The 15576-nt window shown below is 37.5% G+C and overlaps 1 protein-coding gene across 2 annotated transcripts in view; it reads right to left on the bottom strand.

Annotated features, from left to right (window-relative positions):
- The window catches only part of HDAC9 (histone deacetylase 9), a 453421-nt gene that overhangs the window by 108496 nt on the left and 329349 nt on the right, over positions 1 to 15576 (bottom strand). For both annotated transcript variants that reach the window (XM_041418222.1, XM_041418228.1), the window contains 2 exons: positions 14656 to 14705; positions 373 to 480 (listed from right to left, as the gene is read on the bottom strand). In XM_041418222.1, coding sequence (XP_041274156.1) covers positions 373 to 480; positions 14656 to 14705 — 158 coding nt within the window. The remainder of the gene's footprint in view (positions 1 to 372; positions 481 to 14655; positions 14706 to 15576) is intronic.

Consider the following 15576-nt stretch of genomic DNA (forward strand, 5'->3'; position numbering starts at 1 on the left):
GCACCGCCTGCCCATCGCCCCCGCCAGCCGCGCCGCCTCGCCGCCCCTCTCGCTGGGTGGTATCCCGAGATTGCGCACGTGACTCAACAACCACATTTAAAAAAATAAAAAATAAATAAAACTTGACTTGAAAGGGAGCGCCGCGGCCACTGGCCGGAGACGTGCACTAACTTCACCTCGGGCTGCAGCTCCCCAGCGCTGGCACTAGCCCGGGCCGCTGCCGCCCCTGCACTGCCACACCTTCGCGGACGCGCTCCCGGCTCTCGTCCCGCCGCCCTCCCCGGAGCCGAGCGCTGGAACACCGCCGTCCTGGAGCCCCCCGCGCTCCCGGCCCGCCCGGCGCTCCCACCCACGGCGCGGCCCGGACCTCACCTTCAGCTCCCGGGAGGCCACGCGGGCCGCCAGCTCGATGACACAGCCCACCGCCATGCGTGCCGCCCCGGCCGAGTGCAGCTCGTTCCAAACGGTGTCACTGTCCACCTGAGCAAACAGCCGGCCCCGGGAGGAAGGCGGCGGAGAGGGGAGAGGGAGAGGGAGAGGGAGAGCATGAGAGAAAACAAACCCGTGAGGGAGGGCTGGCAGCGTGACAGCCCGTGTACAATAACATCAGTCTTCCGTGCTGGCCAGCTGAAAGGCCTTCTGGACATGGCTTTGCTTATGGTTTTTCTCTGCACGGGCTTCTCCAATGGAAACACATTCCTGTCATGCCTCGCTGCCATTCCCTGTTTAGATTTCTCATTACAAACAGTGTTACATCGGCCGGGCCCGGCCTGCTCGCCAGACGCTCCTCAAGCTGGCGAGGTGACGGGGACATGCCAGCATCGGGACCATCGGGAATGGTCATCGGGAATGGCCATCTGGAATGTCCATCGGGAATGAAGAGCCGCTGCTGCCGCAGCAGAGGCACGGGCGGCCCGTGCCACCAAATGGCACATCGATGGCCCTTTTCTTAAACAGAGTAGTAACCCCTCGTTTCTCCTTCCCAGGGGGTTGTTCATAAGTGAGTGAAATTGGAACAGTTAATTGTTTTAAATAATTTCAGGAGTCACTCTTGCCATAGACAGAAAGTGGAATTACATAAAGCAAGACCCTTGCTGTATCTCTTGTTTTGAGGAACAATAAATTTTTGGCTGGAAGGCTTTATTTTGTAACAGAAGAACGATGGATTTTAAAGTGGAGAAAGTTATCTTTTGCACCTTCTAAATGAGAAAGTGTGATGTGTGATACATTACATTATAAAGAACATATTGTAAAGGTGTCTAAGTAGCAATGCTCTACAGTTTCAATCAGTGTGCTAAAACTTTACTTTTGAAATCTATTTTTAATAAGTATTTATTTACAGAAACATACCAAAACACAGAGGTGAAATGTTGTATATCCCTATACCTATTATGTATTATGTAAAACAGACAAGATGGTGTTAAATAGTCCGAAAAAGTTATCCAAAGAGACAGCCAGACTTCCTTGATGCTCCATGGGAAGTGCATTTAATTGTAGCATACCGTACAAATTTATCATGAAAAGAAAAACGTTTAGAAATAGACAAAATACTGTGGCAGATGCTATTTGGATGACTTCCAAGCACACTGAGACATGTTTTCAGTTTGAACCAGAAGCTTCTGTTCCTAATTCCATTAAAAAAAAAAAAAAAAAAAAAAAAAAAAAAAAAAAAGGAAAGGAAAGAAAGAAATCAAGTAATTGAAAATGGATGCAACTGCTACTTGACTCTGAAAGTTCAGAGGAATTTCTCTGATTAGTCATTTGAAACAGAAAGAAGCTTGATCTAAGCTTGATCTTCTCTACACCTGTCAAATGTCTTTGCCATTACTGTTACAATAATATTATATTTCAAGCTATTAAAATTATCTTAGTTTTTCAGTATTCTGGACCTGATTCTTCTATCATTTTGATCAGTTTTGTGTGCATGCAGCAGAACTAATGAAAATAGTTCGCATTTGCAGTAGACCTGAATAAGAAAACTGGATTTTGCTTGCAAAGTTTAGAATAACAGTAGAGACAGCACACTGTTTTCATCTGAGAAACTCAAATGTGTGCAAGCACAATTAAGCATCCTCAGCTTGATATGGGATGATTCATTGTTCTTGATTTGTGTATTGGTAGCTTGAGATTTAAAGAAATGAAAGTATGTTTTGGAAAGATGCATGCTGATCAATAGGTAACAAGAAACAAGAAAGAAACCAAGAAGTAAAAAAGCAATGATATAAGTAACATTAGGCAGACCTTTAAGTTAGCTCTCTGTTGCTTTAGAGGAACTGTGAATCAAATTTCACTTTTAAAGCTAATCAGGAGATAAATAAGTAGAGGTCATTGGTTAAATCAATTTAATCAAACCATAATAAAGTTTGAAAAATACTGTGCAGTATTTTAAAAAAGGAAGTATCAGCAAGAGAGCTGGGAGGGAGTACTTTCTTTCCATTTTTATAGCCAGCAAATTAAGCTTAACGTGAAGGAGTGGCTGATGAAAATGATTCAATGGCAGCTGCTCTGTACAGCAGGGCATGAGCAGGAGCAACCTGCCTCCTCAAAGGGACTATGATTCATTTCCAGGAAGGCTGATTAAGTTAAAATTGTAACCGCAGCTTGAGAGTACCCACCCTTAAGACAGTTGTCTGCTCTGACACATGAGACTGCAGTCTCTCCCTCCGCTGAATGCTGAGCATTGGCCAAGGTACAGCATATATCATTTTCTGCTTTCAGCTGAGTGTGAGGAGACTGAACTGGGACAGTAAGACCAAGTATCTCCCACTGAAAAATTTCCCTCAGACCTCTTGAATGACTGCTACCTTAATTTACCTGGACTGGTAGAAAAAAATGGGCAATCAGGAAACAGAACAGTGTTTCCTGAGAAATTTTTCAAAAATTACCACCTAAATGAACACAGGAAATTCAGGATATTTTAGCTAATCTCTTGGGCATCGTACCTGTAATGAGTGGTAAAGTCTTAAAGCTATGAGTAGCCAACTGAAGCCTCATACTTTCATGTACTGTTACTATAATACAAGAAAAGCAACATAAATACATGAAGATTTACCTTGAAAAGGCACAGTTTTACAAGTGTAGGTGTAAATACTATTTAATATTCTTGCAAAATTAAGATTGAATTTCTGAGGAACATCTCATGAAGAACAGCCTAGAAGAACTAGCGTCACACAGCCAATGCTTTACCTGTAACAACTAGAAAATTCCATCTCACTCCATTTTATATCTCTATTAATTTCATGTATTCCCTTAAATGTTTCAGGTGTTTAAACAGAGATTTTCTTTTAGTGTTACTCAGTGTTTACTTTGTAAATTGCTGTTGAAATACAGTGGTAAAAATGGCAAACCCATTAAAATTACAGCTACTGGCTGGCCCAGTTGTCAGACTGTATAGGAAATGAAGCTCTAAAATCCTACTGATATGCTTTTCTATATTCCTGTGAGATGAAATGGTTGGGTTTTGTACAAGTAAAGGGAATAGGATTAGACACTGTGGTTTCTGGTTCTAGTGCATGTATATATCACATATATCTGACAGCCCATCTATATGCTGACTATGCTTGAATTTGTGACAAATGTGATGCTTTCTGAATCACAGACTATGACGAAGTCAGATGGAATTTTATAAGAGGTTATTTTTGTTCAAGTGCTTTGGAGCAGCCAAAGAATTCAGTGAAAAACCTGTCTGGATTAGGATCATTTTTCAGACAATGTTAAACAAAATTTACAGAAAATACAGCATGTTTAGCTGAATTCTAACCCAGAATCTTAGCCTTTTTTTTCTGTTTAATTATGTTTAATATTTAATTTTTTTTTTTTTATTTAGGAGTACTTTAAAAATTGTCAGGATAGGAGAACATTCTGAATTGAACCAAATGAAAAAAAAATTTTTTTAAAGCATCAAAAGGTCAGTGTTGAACTATGAACATACTGCACATTTTGTTACCAAAAATCCTATCACTGCTACAGTTCTTCAAAGCAGAATTGTGCATGATAGCGCCAAGAGCCAGAGGACACGAGCCCTATCTGAACACTGACTTCCTAACACACATATGGATTTACTTCACTCCCAGTTTCCTGAATGAGCACTGTAGGTTGCAGGCTTTTTCAAGCACATCTAGTGTAGCTCAATCATTGGCATGTGTAGCAAAGCTAATACTCTGCAAAGCTACAGATGATAGAAATTAAGCTACCTGTCCCTGAAGTGGATGTGGAGGCATTAAAGAGGAAGGGAATGACTTAAGTGAAAAGAAATGTAGGTAACTTCTCCTGACTGAATGAATTGATATTTCAAGCCCCGTGTCTAGAAATTCTCTGCTTTGCACTGAAGAAAAAAAACTTGATATGAATGCTTCCTGTAAGAAATATCTATGTGATAATGCCACTTCAGCAATGAAGACTTTTAAGCATACTCAAAGCAAGCTAAGAAAGAAGCCTTACAGCAGAGATACTTCAACACATAGAAAGCTTGTACTATAACCCCTTTTGAGCTGGAAAATTTAATTTTAAGGAAGACTGGCTGTAAAGTTTGAAAATTACCAGCTCCTTATGCTGTGCTCAGGTTGTGGCATATGTGAAAATGGTGAGGAAAGATACAGCAATATACCTGAGGGAGAGGTTCCTTACTTCAATATCTTTCTGAAATCACTACAGTTGACAAAACTGGAAATGTTCCTCATCCTGCTATTTAAATTTATCTGCAACCTACCTCATGGGGGCAAAAAAGGAGTGTGATTAATAATGCTAAAGCATTTCTAAGATAATAACTGCGTTTTATTTTACCTGTCATTCCTGGCTACAACACCTCTTTACTCCTCATCTTCTATTTCAGTTCTCTCTTTTCCAGAAATCTCCTGGGATCTGCCAGGTGGTCATTGTATCACAGAGATACCAGAAATGCTGCTCGCAATCTGACGAACATTGCATTGTTTTACACCCTGCATGATGTATTCATCTGTGCAAGTTATCTTTCCTAAATTATTGTGAACTCTGAAATTGCCTTGAATACATCCCCATTGATGACTATATGACGATATAAAAGAGAGCCTAAGCTGCTGCTTTGGGATGAATTCAAAGCATCCTAGAATTTTTCTCTCTCCACTCCTCCTCCCACCCACAAACACACAACTTGGGATTTAATGTAAATTCATTTTCTGGAGTGGAATTCTGATTTTACTCCTGAGAGGAATTAAAAGTACACTGCTCTGGATTCTCTGCACAGTTTTTGCCATCATTAAAATCAAAATCAGTCCTCTTAAAGATACCACACATCCCCACAAGAGATACTAATTTTCTGACAACAGGCTAAAAATGCAATTTGTCATCTAGTTGTTCATGGAAACTTTGACCTGTGATGCTCCTTGGATAGCAGTCGTATTCTATGTGTACAATATTCTGGACAACAAGAAGTTCTTTGCAGTAGTTTGAAAGGATTCTTTGCCCTTTCTTTAAAGAGTAGAGATTGGGCTAAACTGTTCTTGGATGGAAGTTGTGCATTTCAAATGGATACATTTCAACACCATCTAGAAAAACAACTGCGTTAAAAAACTTCTGTCCTTTGATATAAGTGGTTCTAACACTGAGAAGTAAATGAAGTCTGGTCAGCTCACAATAATGTAGCTAAATGCAGTAAACTGATTAAGTGTTTGTAACAAATAATACTGGAGAGTGCTGACCTCCTCAGTGATACTGAATTAAATTAAAATTTAGATATTTCAGAGTGAATTCCTGTGTTTTAGCTTTAAAAGCATTCAGAGGCTTACACTCTTCCACTTATGCCAGAGCAAATGTGTTTCCATCGCTGGATTTTTTTAATATACTGGCGTGAAAACAGAAATTAAATATTTTTCTGAAGTGTTTCAATATCTAAAAATTGTGTGGCATTTCAGTATCACTTCCAGCAAGGAGTCTGTCATTCTTAGACAGTTGGTGCCAGCTAACACTACCACATAAGTTTGTAATATTTTGCTCCTGACCGTGAGCAGTGCAGCTTCCCAGGTGTCACGCTCATAGCTCTCACCTCCCACTCTTACAGATGTCCTGGTGATCATTCATCACCTCTGTGATTTCCACCAGGAAGCAAAAGGTCCTCAACGTGCTTCTCAGCTGCTGTTTCATCTCACCATGACTAAAGAAGGGAAGGTGCGTGCATCATCTCCAAGGAACAACTTCTAATGAATGGCCTGTCAGCCATGTCACTCGTTAAGGAACAAAGGAGAAAAGGTTTACATGGCTGACGTCTTTTCCATAAATTCCAGATACAGGAAGTGTGTAAAATTGTACTACTTTAGGAAAAATATGTACAGTGAGCTTCCTTTATTTTTACTGCTATTGCAGCTGTATGAAAGATTTTTTTCTGTCAAAGGCATTTCCAGCTGTTTTGATGTAAAATGCCTACCATAAAGAGTATCCAGAATAGCAGCTTTGCATATTTTCTTGCCTACCAGCGTGATTTACAAGTAATTTGTGAAGAGCATGTGATCTTTAGGCTCCAGCAAGATGAATAGTTCAAACAACCACCACAAATCATTGCTTAAACAAAAACCATGGAACTCCCTTAGTCTTACATTGACTTCTGTGTTTGAATAATTCTAGTAGGAGAATTTATCAGTGATAATATTTATGGAAAAGGACTTCTAAAAATAGTTTTAAAGGCTATTAATTCTGACCCCAAAAGCATCTTTCCAAGCTTTCTTCAGAACAAGGAATGTGAGCAGTACACAAACCAGTTGTATGTAGAATACTTAACGTCTTTCAAGTTTTACCTGCCAATAGAGAAGTGACATGAAAAGCCAATCAAAGTCAATTTTCAGAAAATATTCTGTAAAAAATTTAATTCTTAATTATTGAATGCCTAGCATAGTTACTGATGTCGGTAGTCATCCCCTGATTTAAATGCAGCATCACCTCTGTAAAAATGAAATTCATCTTAAAGTTTGTAAAAAAAATTATATATGTGAGGTCACTATTGGAAAAGAAATAGCTTTGTATTCACAATGAGATGCAGAAAAACATCAGGTTAAATCAAGCTGAAGCCTGAATACAGGAATATCTCAAAAAGAAAAAGTTTTACTTGGTTTCTCTCTTAAACTAACTTTTATGACAACATCCAGATTCTCAAGGTCTCATAAAACATATATTAGACACTGTAAAGGATCTCAAAACCTTAGTGAAACAGTGATGTGTGGATCATTGTTAGGGGCAATGGAGGGAGGATAGCATGGATTAGATGTGGATTAGATCTTGTTTTTAGAAAAAACTCATAAATAAAACACTTAGGCCTAGATTCAAGTCTCAGATATGTGGCGTATATCACCAGATGCTTGTAAAAAATGTTACTGCACTTTCAGGCCTAGCCCTAAGTAGTCTGTTAATTTAACTTGACATTTGTTTTAGTATTTAATGGGTTAGTGTGTGAAAATGCTTGTGCAACTGCCTTCTTATGTTTGATCTTGCAGTTTCCAGGAGTTTGTAGACAAGGAGATACAATAATGTATAGTTGCTTGCAATGCATACAGTTACAGAAAATGCAACTTCTTTGTGCAATATTCAGGCCTTAGTTTTGAAAAGTTTCATCAGTTACAGCAGAACACATTTTTATTAAAACATAACATTTCAGCTTTCCACCTGTATGTAGATGATCTTCATGTTAGAGGCCACTGTGGGACTACAATAGAACCTGATGTTCATTCAGATAAGCAACACATTAACATTTACTCTTCAGGAAGCTTTTCTGTCCATCCAGGGCTTAAATTCTGTCAATGAGCACACAATATATTTTTAAAGTGCAAATGTGAATTCTTCTTTAATTACAGAATTACTGTCAAATGTGTGTATGTGATAAAGTCTGGGAAGAGTAGTAGTAGATTGGATATGATACTAGTCCACTAGTTACATTTAACATATCTGTGCATATTTGTCTATATCTGTATCTATATTAATGTTTTCTATTCTGGCAAATAAGAAGTTTCTTTGCACAATGTTTGCCTTTGGCAACACTATAGTTCTTCAAAAATGCAGAAAATTAGACCTCTAAAGATTTGGCTTTACAGTAGTTCATTAAGTTCCCAATAATTTTGGGAACTTAATGTTCCCAAATGTGTAATGTAACTTAATGTTCCATATAATGTGTATTTGTTTAAAAATTTAATCTGGTTGAGTAGCAAGGGTCCCATCCTTTGGGACTACCTGCTTGAGTAGCAAGTACCATCCTTTGTTTAAAAGGGTAAAGAAAGTAGTTTGAGAGACCAAATTGTGTATTTGACATGTTTTTATCCTTGCCTGCTGCAAGTAAAAGCAGTCTGGGACTATTCTAGAACACTGCATTGTGCCTGCAGCAATATCAAGGAGCTATGTCTCTCAGCTAAACAGTTTCACCTCTCACAAAACATCAAGCTCTGTGGTAGCTGGCACAAGGCCACATCAGTGCCATGAAAGAACAAGAATGGGATGAAGTATCTGCCCTGTAATGTGAAGAATTTTTTTTTGTGGCCATGGTGTTGATATGATAAATGTGGCATTCTCTCCCTGCCCAGGAGACACTGATGCACTTCCCAGAATCAGAGATGAAATCTGTGTACCTCAGTAAAGGAAGGCTGCCTGTTTCCTGCTGTGATCATCAAGATTCACCTTATCACACTTGTTTGGTTTTTTTTCTAAAATCAATGTGCGTAAAATTTGAAACTTAGTTGTTTCAAGTCTCTGTAAATAAAGGAAATCAAGGACCTCCAGTCAGTTCTTCTGATCTTAGGTAGAACAGCTCCTGCTCTACTAATGAATGTGGCTTTCTAATGCCAGTACATAAAGCTGGACAAGGGAATCTTCAGAGATCTGTTGTTCTGGACTGCAAGTTAATTAAATGTTAATTAAATTAATTCTATCTATTCACTATTTTTTCTTTAGACTAACTCCCAGCTCAGCAATGGTTCCATCCCCAGTGGCCTTAAATTGCCTTGGGGTGATAGCAGGATGGCCTTATTGATCACACATTTTTGTTGACCTCTGTAGAAAATATTACAGTCAACACTGTGTAACTGTGAGTCCTAATTAGTCTGCAAAATATGTCAATTGAAGTATAATGTGCCTGGTCTTTTGATTAAATCTTGGTAGTTTTTAGGGGTGGTATAACTGACAGTTTTAGGAGGTAATCGAGTCCTTCATTCCTGGGAGTCTTCTGCAGTGTGCTCCAAAATGTTGTAAGATATGTTGTACTGGCAGATTTCAGTAGGTTAATGAGTCAGGTAAGCAATTCAAAGTATTTGGTGAATATATTGCCAGCATGGTATATTAATGGAAGACTTAATATTGAGTAGATGAGCTTATAGGAATTACAGATTGCTTTCCCAAAACTAGGACACAGACACACTTTTTGTTCAGAGGACTATGTCTATTGTGGTACAGCCTGGAATAGAGGGAAAAGGCACAAGTTAATTCTAATATCTCTGTGAGGGTGATGGCTCATTTGAGTGCCTAAACTATAGGCAGTCTAATTTCTTTACTGCCAGATTTGTGTGCAGGTATAAAGAGAGATATCTAGGCAGCCTGGAACCTACACTTACTACAAGAAGGCAATGCCACTGCCAGCATTTTCTTGATTTGTACACTGTTGTACCATGGTAATGGAACCAGTTTGGTGCCATTAGCTCTTACAGAAATAAGAGGAATGAAGAGTCATAATATGTAAAGGCTGAAAATTCTTCCTGGGCACAGACTGAGAAGATCAAGGGAAGAATGAGAAGCAGCAAAAACCAATTTGTTTCCTGGATGACTTACTAAACTTGTGTACTAGAAAAATCTTGCCTTTCTTATTGCTTTTCTTCCTGTGTGGTCAGGACAAAAAGTAGCACTGTCAGCTGCCACAGCAAGGAATGGCAGGAAGGAATTTAACATAAAGAAAATATGAATGTTTTGTAAGTTTTGTAAATATTTTGAGAGATTTTATAACTATAAAGTTCTTCCCTTAGTATTACAGGCCAAATTGTTTTCTGATATGAAAGATCCAAGTTACACTTCAGTTTTCAAAACAAGACCAGCTTATCCCACCCCAAGATATTGTCTCTCTTTGCTGCTTTAACAGCAAAATTAGAGGAAATGCAATGGACATTCCGTATTAAGTACAAGCCATACTTAGCCATTCAGATGGCTTGATATTTAGCCCAGGAACCACTCTGTTCAGCTCACTAAACATTAATTCTTCTGAAGTCTGATTTTTTGCAGGACAGTGTTCTCCCCCACCTCCTTCTCTTGCAATTTAAAGTTCTGACTATGCGTTACAGGTTTGGAGCAGTGTCTTTGGTGGGGAGGATGGGGGGAGAGCAGGGGGGATTGGATAACTGCCCAATTTCTTATGATAAAAGTGAAATTCTCTTCTGTCTGCAGGACAATCCCCAGGGAACAACGTATGAAACCCAAACTTAAATAAAATCATATCCTGTTTGCAAACATCATATTCCCTTTGCTTCTCAGTAATCTGGACCCATAAACCCCAGCACAGCTTGAGAGCCCATTCCTCATCTAAACAAATGCCATAAGCCCCTTTATACTTTTACAACCATGTCAGAAAATAATATTGACTGCCAATAGTGATGTGATGGGAGTTGCCTCCTCTGAGCCATAAAAGAAGCAGTCTGTTATCAATTTCTCTAAATGCATCAAGGGAATTATGGGTCGGTTCAGTTCCAAGTTATAAATGACAATTCAAAAGCCGCAGAAGTGTTTGAAGCTGGGAGCCGATGATGACATTATCATAAAAGCCTGCTCTTCTTTGCTTTTGTGGGGTTTTTTGCCTATCAACTAGACAAAAAAATATGGCTGAGAAATGACTTCAAGATTTCTTCACACAGCAGCAGGTCAAATAGGCAAGAAAACAATCACTATTTTTAGTGACAGACTGAGACAAGGGGATGAAACTTACTCCCATTAAAAGTAAATTTCTGCTTCTCTTATTGTCATTTCACAGCACAACAGGAGAGGAATTGCAATAGATGGATACATTGGTCAAATGATCAGTTACAGCTCTAGTGGCTGTTTACAGATGAAAAATTGTGGAACGGTCTGACAATCCACAGAACCAAAATGTAATTTGTGATTATTCTCCCCATTTGGCCACTTCACCTGCAATCTACCCACCTCTCCTGGAAAACTTTTCACATTCCAAACCTCTGACCAGCTGCAAGAAACCATCTCTTTTTATTAAAACTGCTGGCCATAGAGCTGCTAGTCTCTCCCCAACACAAAGAATTTCATCCCCCTGGTATTAGAATTCTTTAACAACAGTTGGTTCTGGAACAAGGTTAAGCTTGAAAGGAAAAAAAAAAAAAGCCATAAAAAGCATTATTACAGGAGGGAGATCCCATACTTCAGTGGATTTTGTACTCCTGACCCTGGATAGTCCTTCGATAAAATATTAACCATCACTGAAAGAAAACCTGTTGTGGGCAAATTTAGGATGCTAGTTTAGACAATTTTTTTTTTCTCTTTGTGAGATATGTTCAATTTAGCTGTACAGATGAAATAGATTTCTGCTGTTAGATAAGAGAGCTAATTACTACTTACATAGTTCTTTATGAAGCTAAAAAATTTATTTGATTTCTCCTGAAAGCATAACATATACTAAGCCAATGACTCTGACATAAGCAATCCCTATCACTACTTAAAAGAAAATTCATATGGATGAAAAGTGTTTACAAAATGAGTAAACTGTAGTTTTACATATTTTTCATTGCTACAAAAGATTTAGTGGAGTGATGGCAAAGGATCAGAAAATAATAGTTATGGACACAGACTGCCTCTTATTTGCTTTTCAAAATTCTTGAAACAAACTTTCTTTTACTGTAACTGTAGTGTCCAAAGAGGATGCCAGATGTTGGCTGAAGTTTTAGAAAAGAGGTAAGAAAATCAGTAATAGAGTGGAATTCAGGGTTACAGAAATTACTTGAGTTTTGTTTGTGAACAATATAAGCCCATCAAGTGATCATGTCTTCAGTGTTAAGGAAGTCCTAGCTTCCATTCCTTAATCCAAGAGAAGTTTTAATTCTGTTCAGTGATTCTTTCGCATCAAATTTATAACTGTTTGTGGAACAAGGCCTCAGAACTAGGTCTTGGCAGTATTTATAATGATATGCAATAGGTAAATCATAGCCTTAGATAGATGGGCTTTATCCTAGTTATGAATAAAGCTTTAGTTGTCCAGTGCTCTTTCCAACAGTGCATTTTTTTTTTTTTCACTTCAGTGCATGTTGTGGGTGTCCCCAACCAGAAATAATATTTGATCTCTTGTGTGGTAGCAACACTCACTAAGAAATGGGATCTCTGATATTAAATCCAGCCTGGGAGTGGACAGAACTGAGCCTAGGTTTCCCATCCCCTGTATGAGTCGTTGAAACACTAATCTATTTAATGACAGAGCTGTGTAATAAAAGCAAGGTCCCCGTATGGTTAGAAAATAATAGGATCAAAGACCTCTGAAAACCCTCATTCAAAAGCAATCATAAAGTCTCCTGCAAGAATGGATTTTTTTTCTTAACAATGTGTTATATTCTGTAGCAAACAAGTAATGATACAAGCAAGGAGGAAAAAATATACAACAAACATAAAAAAGATAAAATTCTTCCATCCTTCCCTGAAATCTTTACATGAATTACACTTCCTGCTTTACATTGATTACTGCTTTATACCTTTCATTTAAGTTGAAAGCTACTAAATAGCAATATTTCTTGCTCATTTCCACCATCATTTCTGAAAGTAAGCTTAAGAATTGTTTTCCACATAGTTAGAAGCAGCTTCCTTTCCCGGAGCTCATCTTAACCAATCGACAGCTAAATATTGCTGAAAGTTCCTAATCTGATTATTTACCTTGAAAAAGGTCATAACCCATTCCTTTAAAAGAGCCCCACAGCAAGCCTGACAGTAATCATATATAGAAAAGCAGACCAACTAGAAAATAAATAAATAAAAGATCCATTTCTACAACATGCTCTTTAATCCAATTTCCATGAATTTAAATAAGAAATAAATGAAACAGACTGGAAAAAAAAAGTGTAGATGAATTTAAATGCTTAAAACAATGAAGTTGTACTGAGCAATTCTGACTTGTGTTAGCTTTAGAATGAAACATATTGTCATTAGTAGAAGCATTTTAAAGCACATCTCTGGTCATCTCTGGTCACAACAATCTGTTTCATAGAAAAGTCTTATCCTTTACTATTTAAATGCTATATAGTCTATTTTAATATCCAAGGCCCTCAAATAGATTTTTTCAAGAAATTTACATAATCTCCTTTTTTACTCAGAAGTCTGAACATCCTTTCTCAACTTTATTAATTTTTTGTTCAATTTTATCTGCATCAGCAGTGTGAAAATTTACCTTTTTTACACACAAGTGTGTGCATGTATGTGTGCACACAGCAGTTTACAGAGGTGCACGTGCAAACACATCGACATGTCAATGTGTAATGTTAGCTGAACCACATACAGAAATGATACCCAAGTTTCCAGATTGGCAAGTTGCTGGTCACCAACTTCCAAATTTTAGGCAGGATCTTCAGCAAGCTAAGCCAAAGTGGAGGAGCTGGAATGATTACAACTTCCTGATTATTTTTTTTTTTAACTCATAGTTCAGAAATCTACCAAAATTACAAATTACTGAAGGTTAAAATGCATTTTTTTCTTGAGTATGTTAAAACCTTACAAAATTAATAAATATACTAGTATGGTGTGGAATCTATCCTTTGTGAAGAATAAAGGTAAATAAAACTGTATAAGGTAGCAGCGAAAGTTGACCTCCAGAGATTATGCCTTTATGTCTGCTCAGACTTTTCAGAGAAGATACTTGGAGAATTCACTGAGAAGCAGTAAAAGGGAAGTAAAATATACATCAACCATCCAGCCCACTGATATCTAGAATATTACCATTTCACTTTGATATTGGTGACATCAGTAAATAATGGATCCAGCTGGACCGAAAGCATGAAATACGTTTGTGTGAAAAACTCATTTATGTGAAAATTTATTTCTCCTTGGCATTATGTTCACTACAATTTAATAGGAGCATGATACCAGTATCAGTAGAAGTCCTACATGGTTTTCACTAATTTAGCTTTACTCTTTTATCTAGTGTTGCAACATGTTTCTTTCTGCAGATTTTTGTCTACTGTGTCCTAATACAAGTTTGTCTTTCAGGAAGAATCTGTTTCAAAACAAGGGCATAAAAATGCTCACATAATTCATTATTTTAGTACCCAAGTTATTGGCTAGCATCTAGTGAGCCCTTTTCATGCTAAATGTTAGCGTTGGCAACTTTTTTGTCTTTCAGAGAAGTGTGGAAGCATATTTACTTTTCAAGAGTACATGGAACAGCTTCTCAAAGGCTCATTGTGCTATAACAATTGTGCCCGTGTTAACTTTCCTCAAGAAAAGAGTTCATATAAAAAATCCAAAGTGGGATAAGTAGAAATGGGCACATTTACACAAAATTTGTTCCTAACTCTTCCATATGCCTCTTGTAATGTCTTAAAACACAGTGCAATAATGGCTCATGTTTCATCTCTACATTTTTATCAGCTTCTGAAGGCTTTGAACTGATAGTGCTAAAGAATTAACCAGAGAACCCATATGTTGTGTGCTGTCCCTTTCGTGAAAAAACAAACATCTACTTACCCCAAGTCCCCCACACGGCAACAAGGAAAAGAGTTTTTGAGACACGTTTCCTATATATTAAAGAAAAAAAGAAATAATAAGCATTGTTTATTAAAAAAGACATTTAAATACTGGAACAGTATTTCCTTATTCTTTACAGTAATTCAGATTCCAGTATTATTATCACTATGAAAGTGCCAGATAATAGTACAAAAATAATCATAATACTTAGAAATCAAATCAGCCATGGGACTTTTAAGGTGCTGTCATGCAACAGTGAAAAATCTTAAGACTGGGAAATGGTAATTTCAAAGAAATATAATGATCAAAATTCCACAGAAGATCGCTCTGAACTAGGGTGACTAATCATCCTGATATCTGTAGCTGATAAGCAGCTTGACTACACTACTCATCTCAGCTTCTTTTCCAGCTAAAGGAGTGAGGCAGGCACCTCCATCCAGCTTACATGACTGATGGGATGAAATATGCTTGAGAAGTACCTGTTTCTTTTCACTGACAACAGAGGGAACTACATTAAGTTTACATAAAACTGATAACTCATTTCTCAGCTTCTTGGCTTCAAAAGAGTTTCTCCTTTGAAAATTGCAGACTTAGTCTTTCTATCTATGTAAAAATGCTTTTTTCTTCGTTTACATTACATCAATGATTGGATCGATATTTTGAAAACATAACTTGAAATACCATTTTTTCAGTATTATTCAGTAAATACTAAAGGGAACAAAAACTTATTAGGCTTTAGAATTTAATTTCTAGCTAATCTACTCTGTATATTGGCTAATGTGATAGGGTTATTTATACTCAAATTTTCTTAATTTTTGTTTTGTTTTGTTTTGTTTTTTGTTTGTTTTTTTTGTTTTGTTTTGTTTTTTGTTTTTGGTACTACTAAACTCATGGTTTATCTTGATACTGACAATATGAAAA

Source organism: Onychostruthus taczanowskii, unplaced genomic scaffold (genome assembly GCF_017590055.1).
Source record: "Onychostruthus taczanowskii isolate IOZ18803 unplaced genomic scaffold, ASM1759005v1 scaffold59, whole genome shotgun sequence".
In the NCBI taxonomy this organism is placed as follows: Eukaryota; Metazoa; Chordata; class Aves; order Passeriformes; family Passeridae; genus Onychostruthus; species Onychostruthus taczanowskii.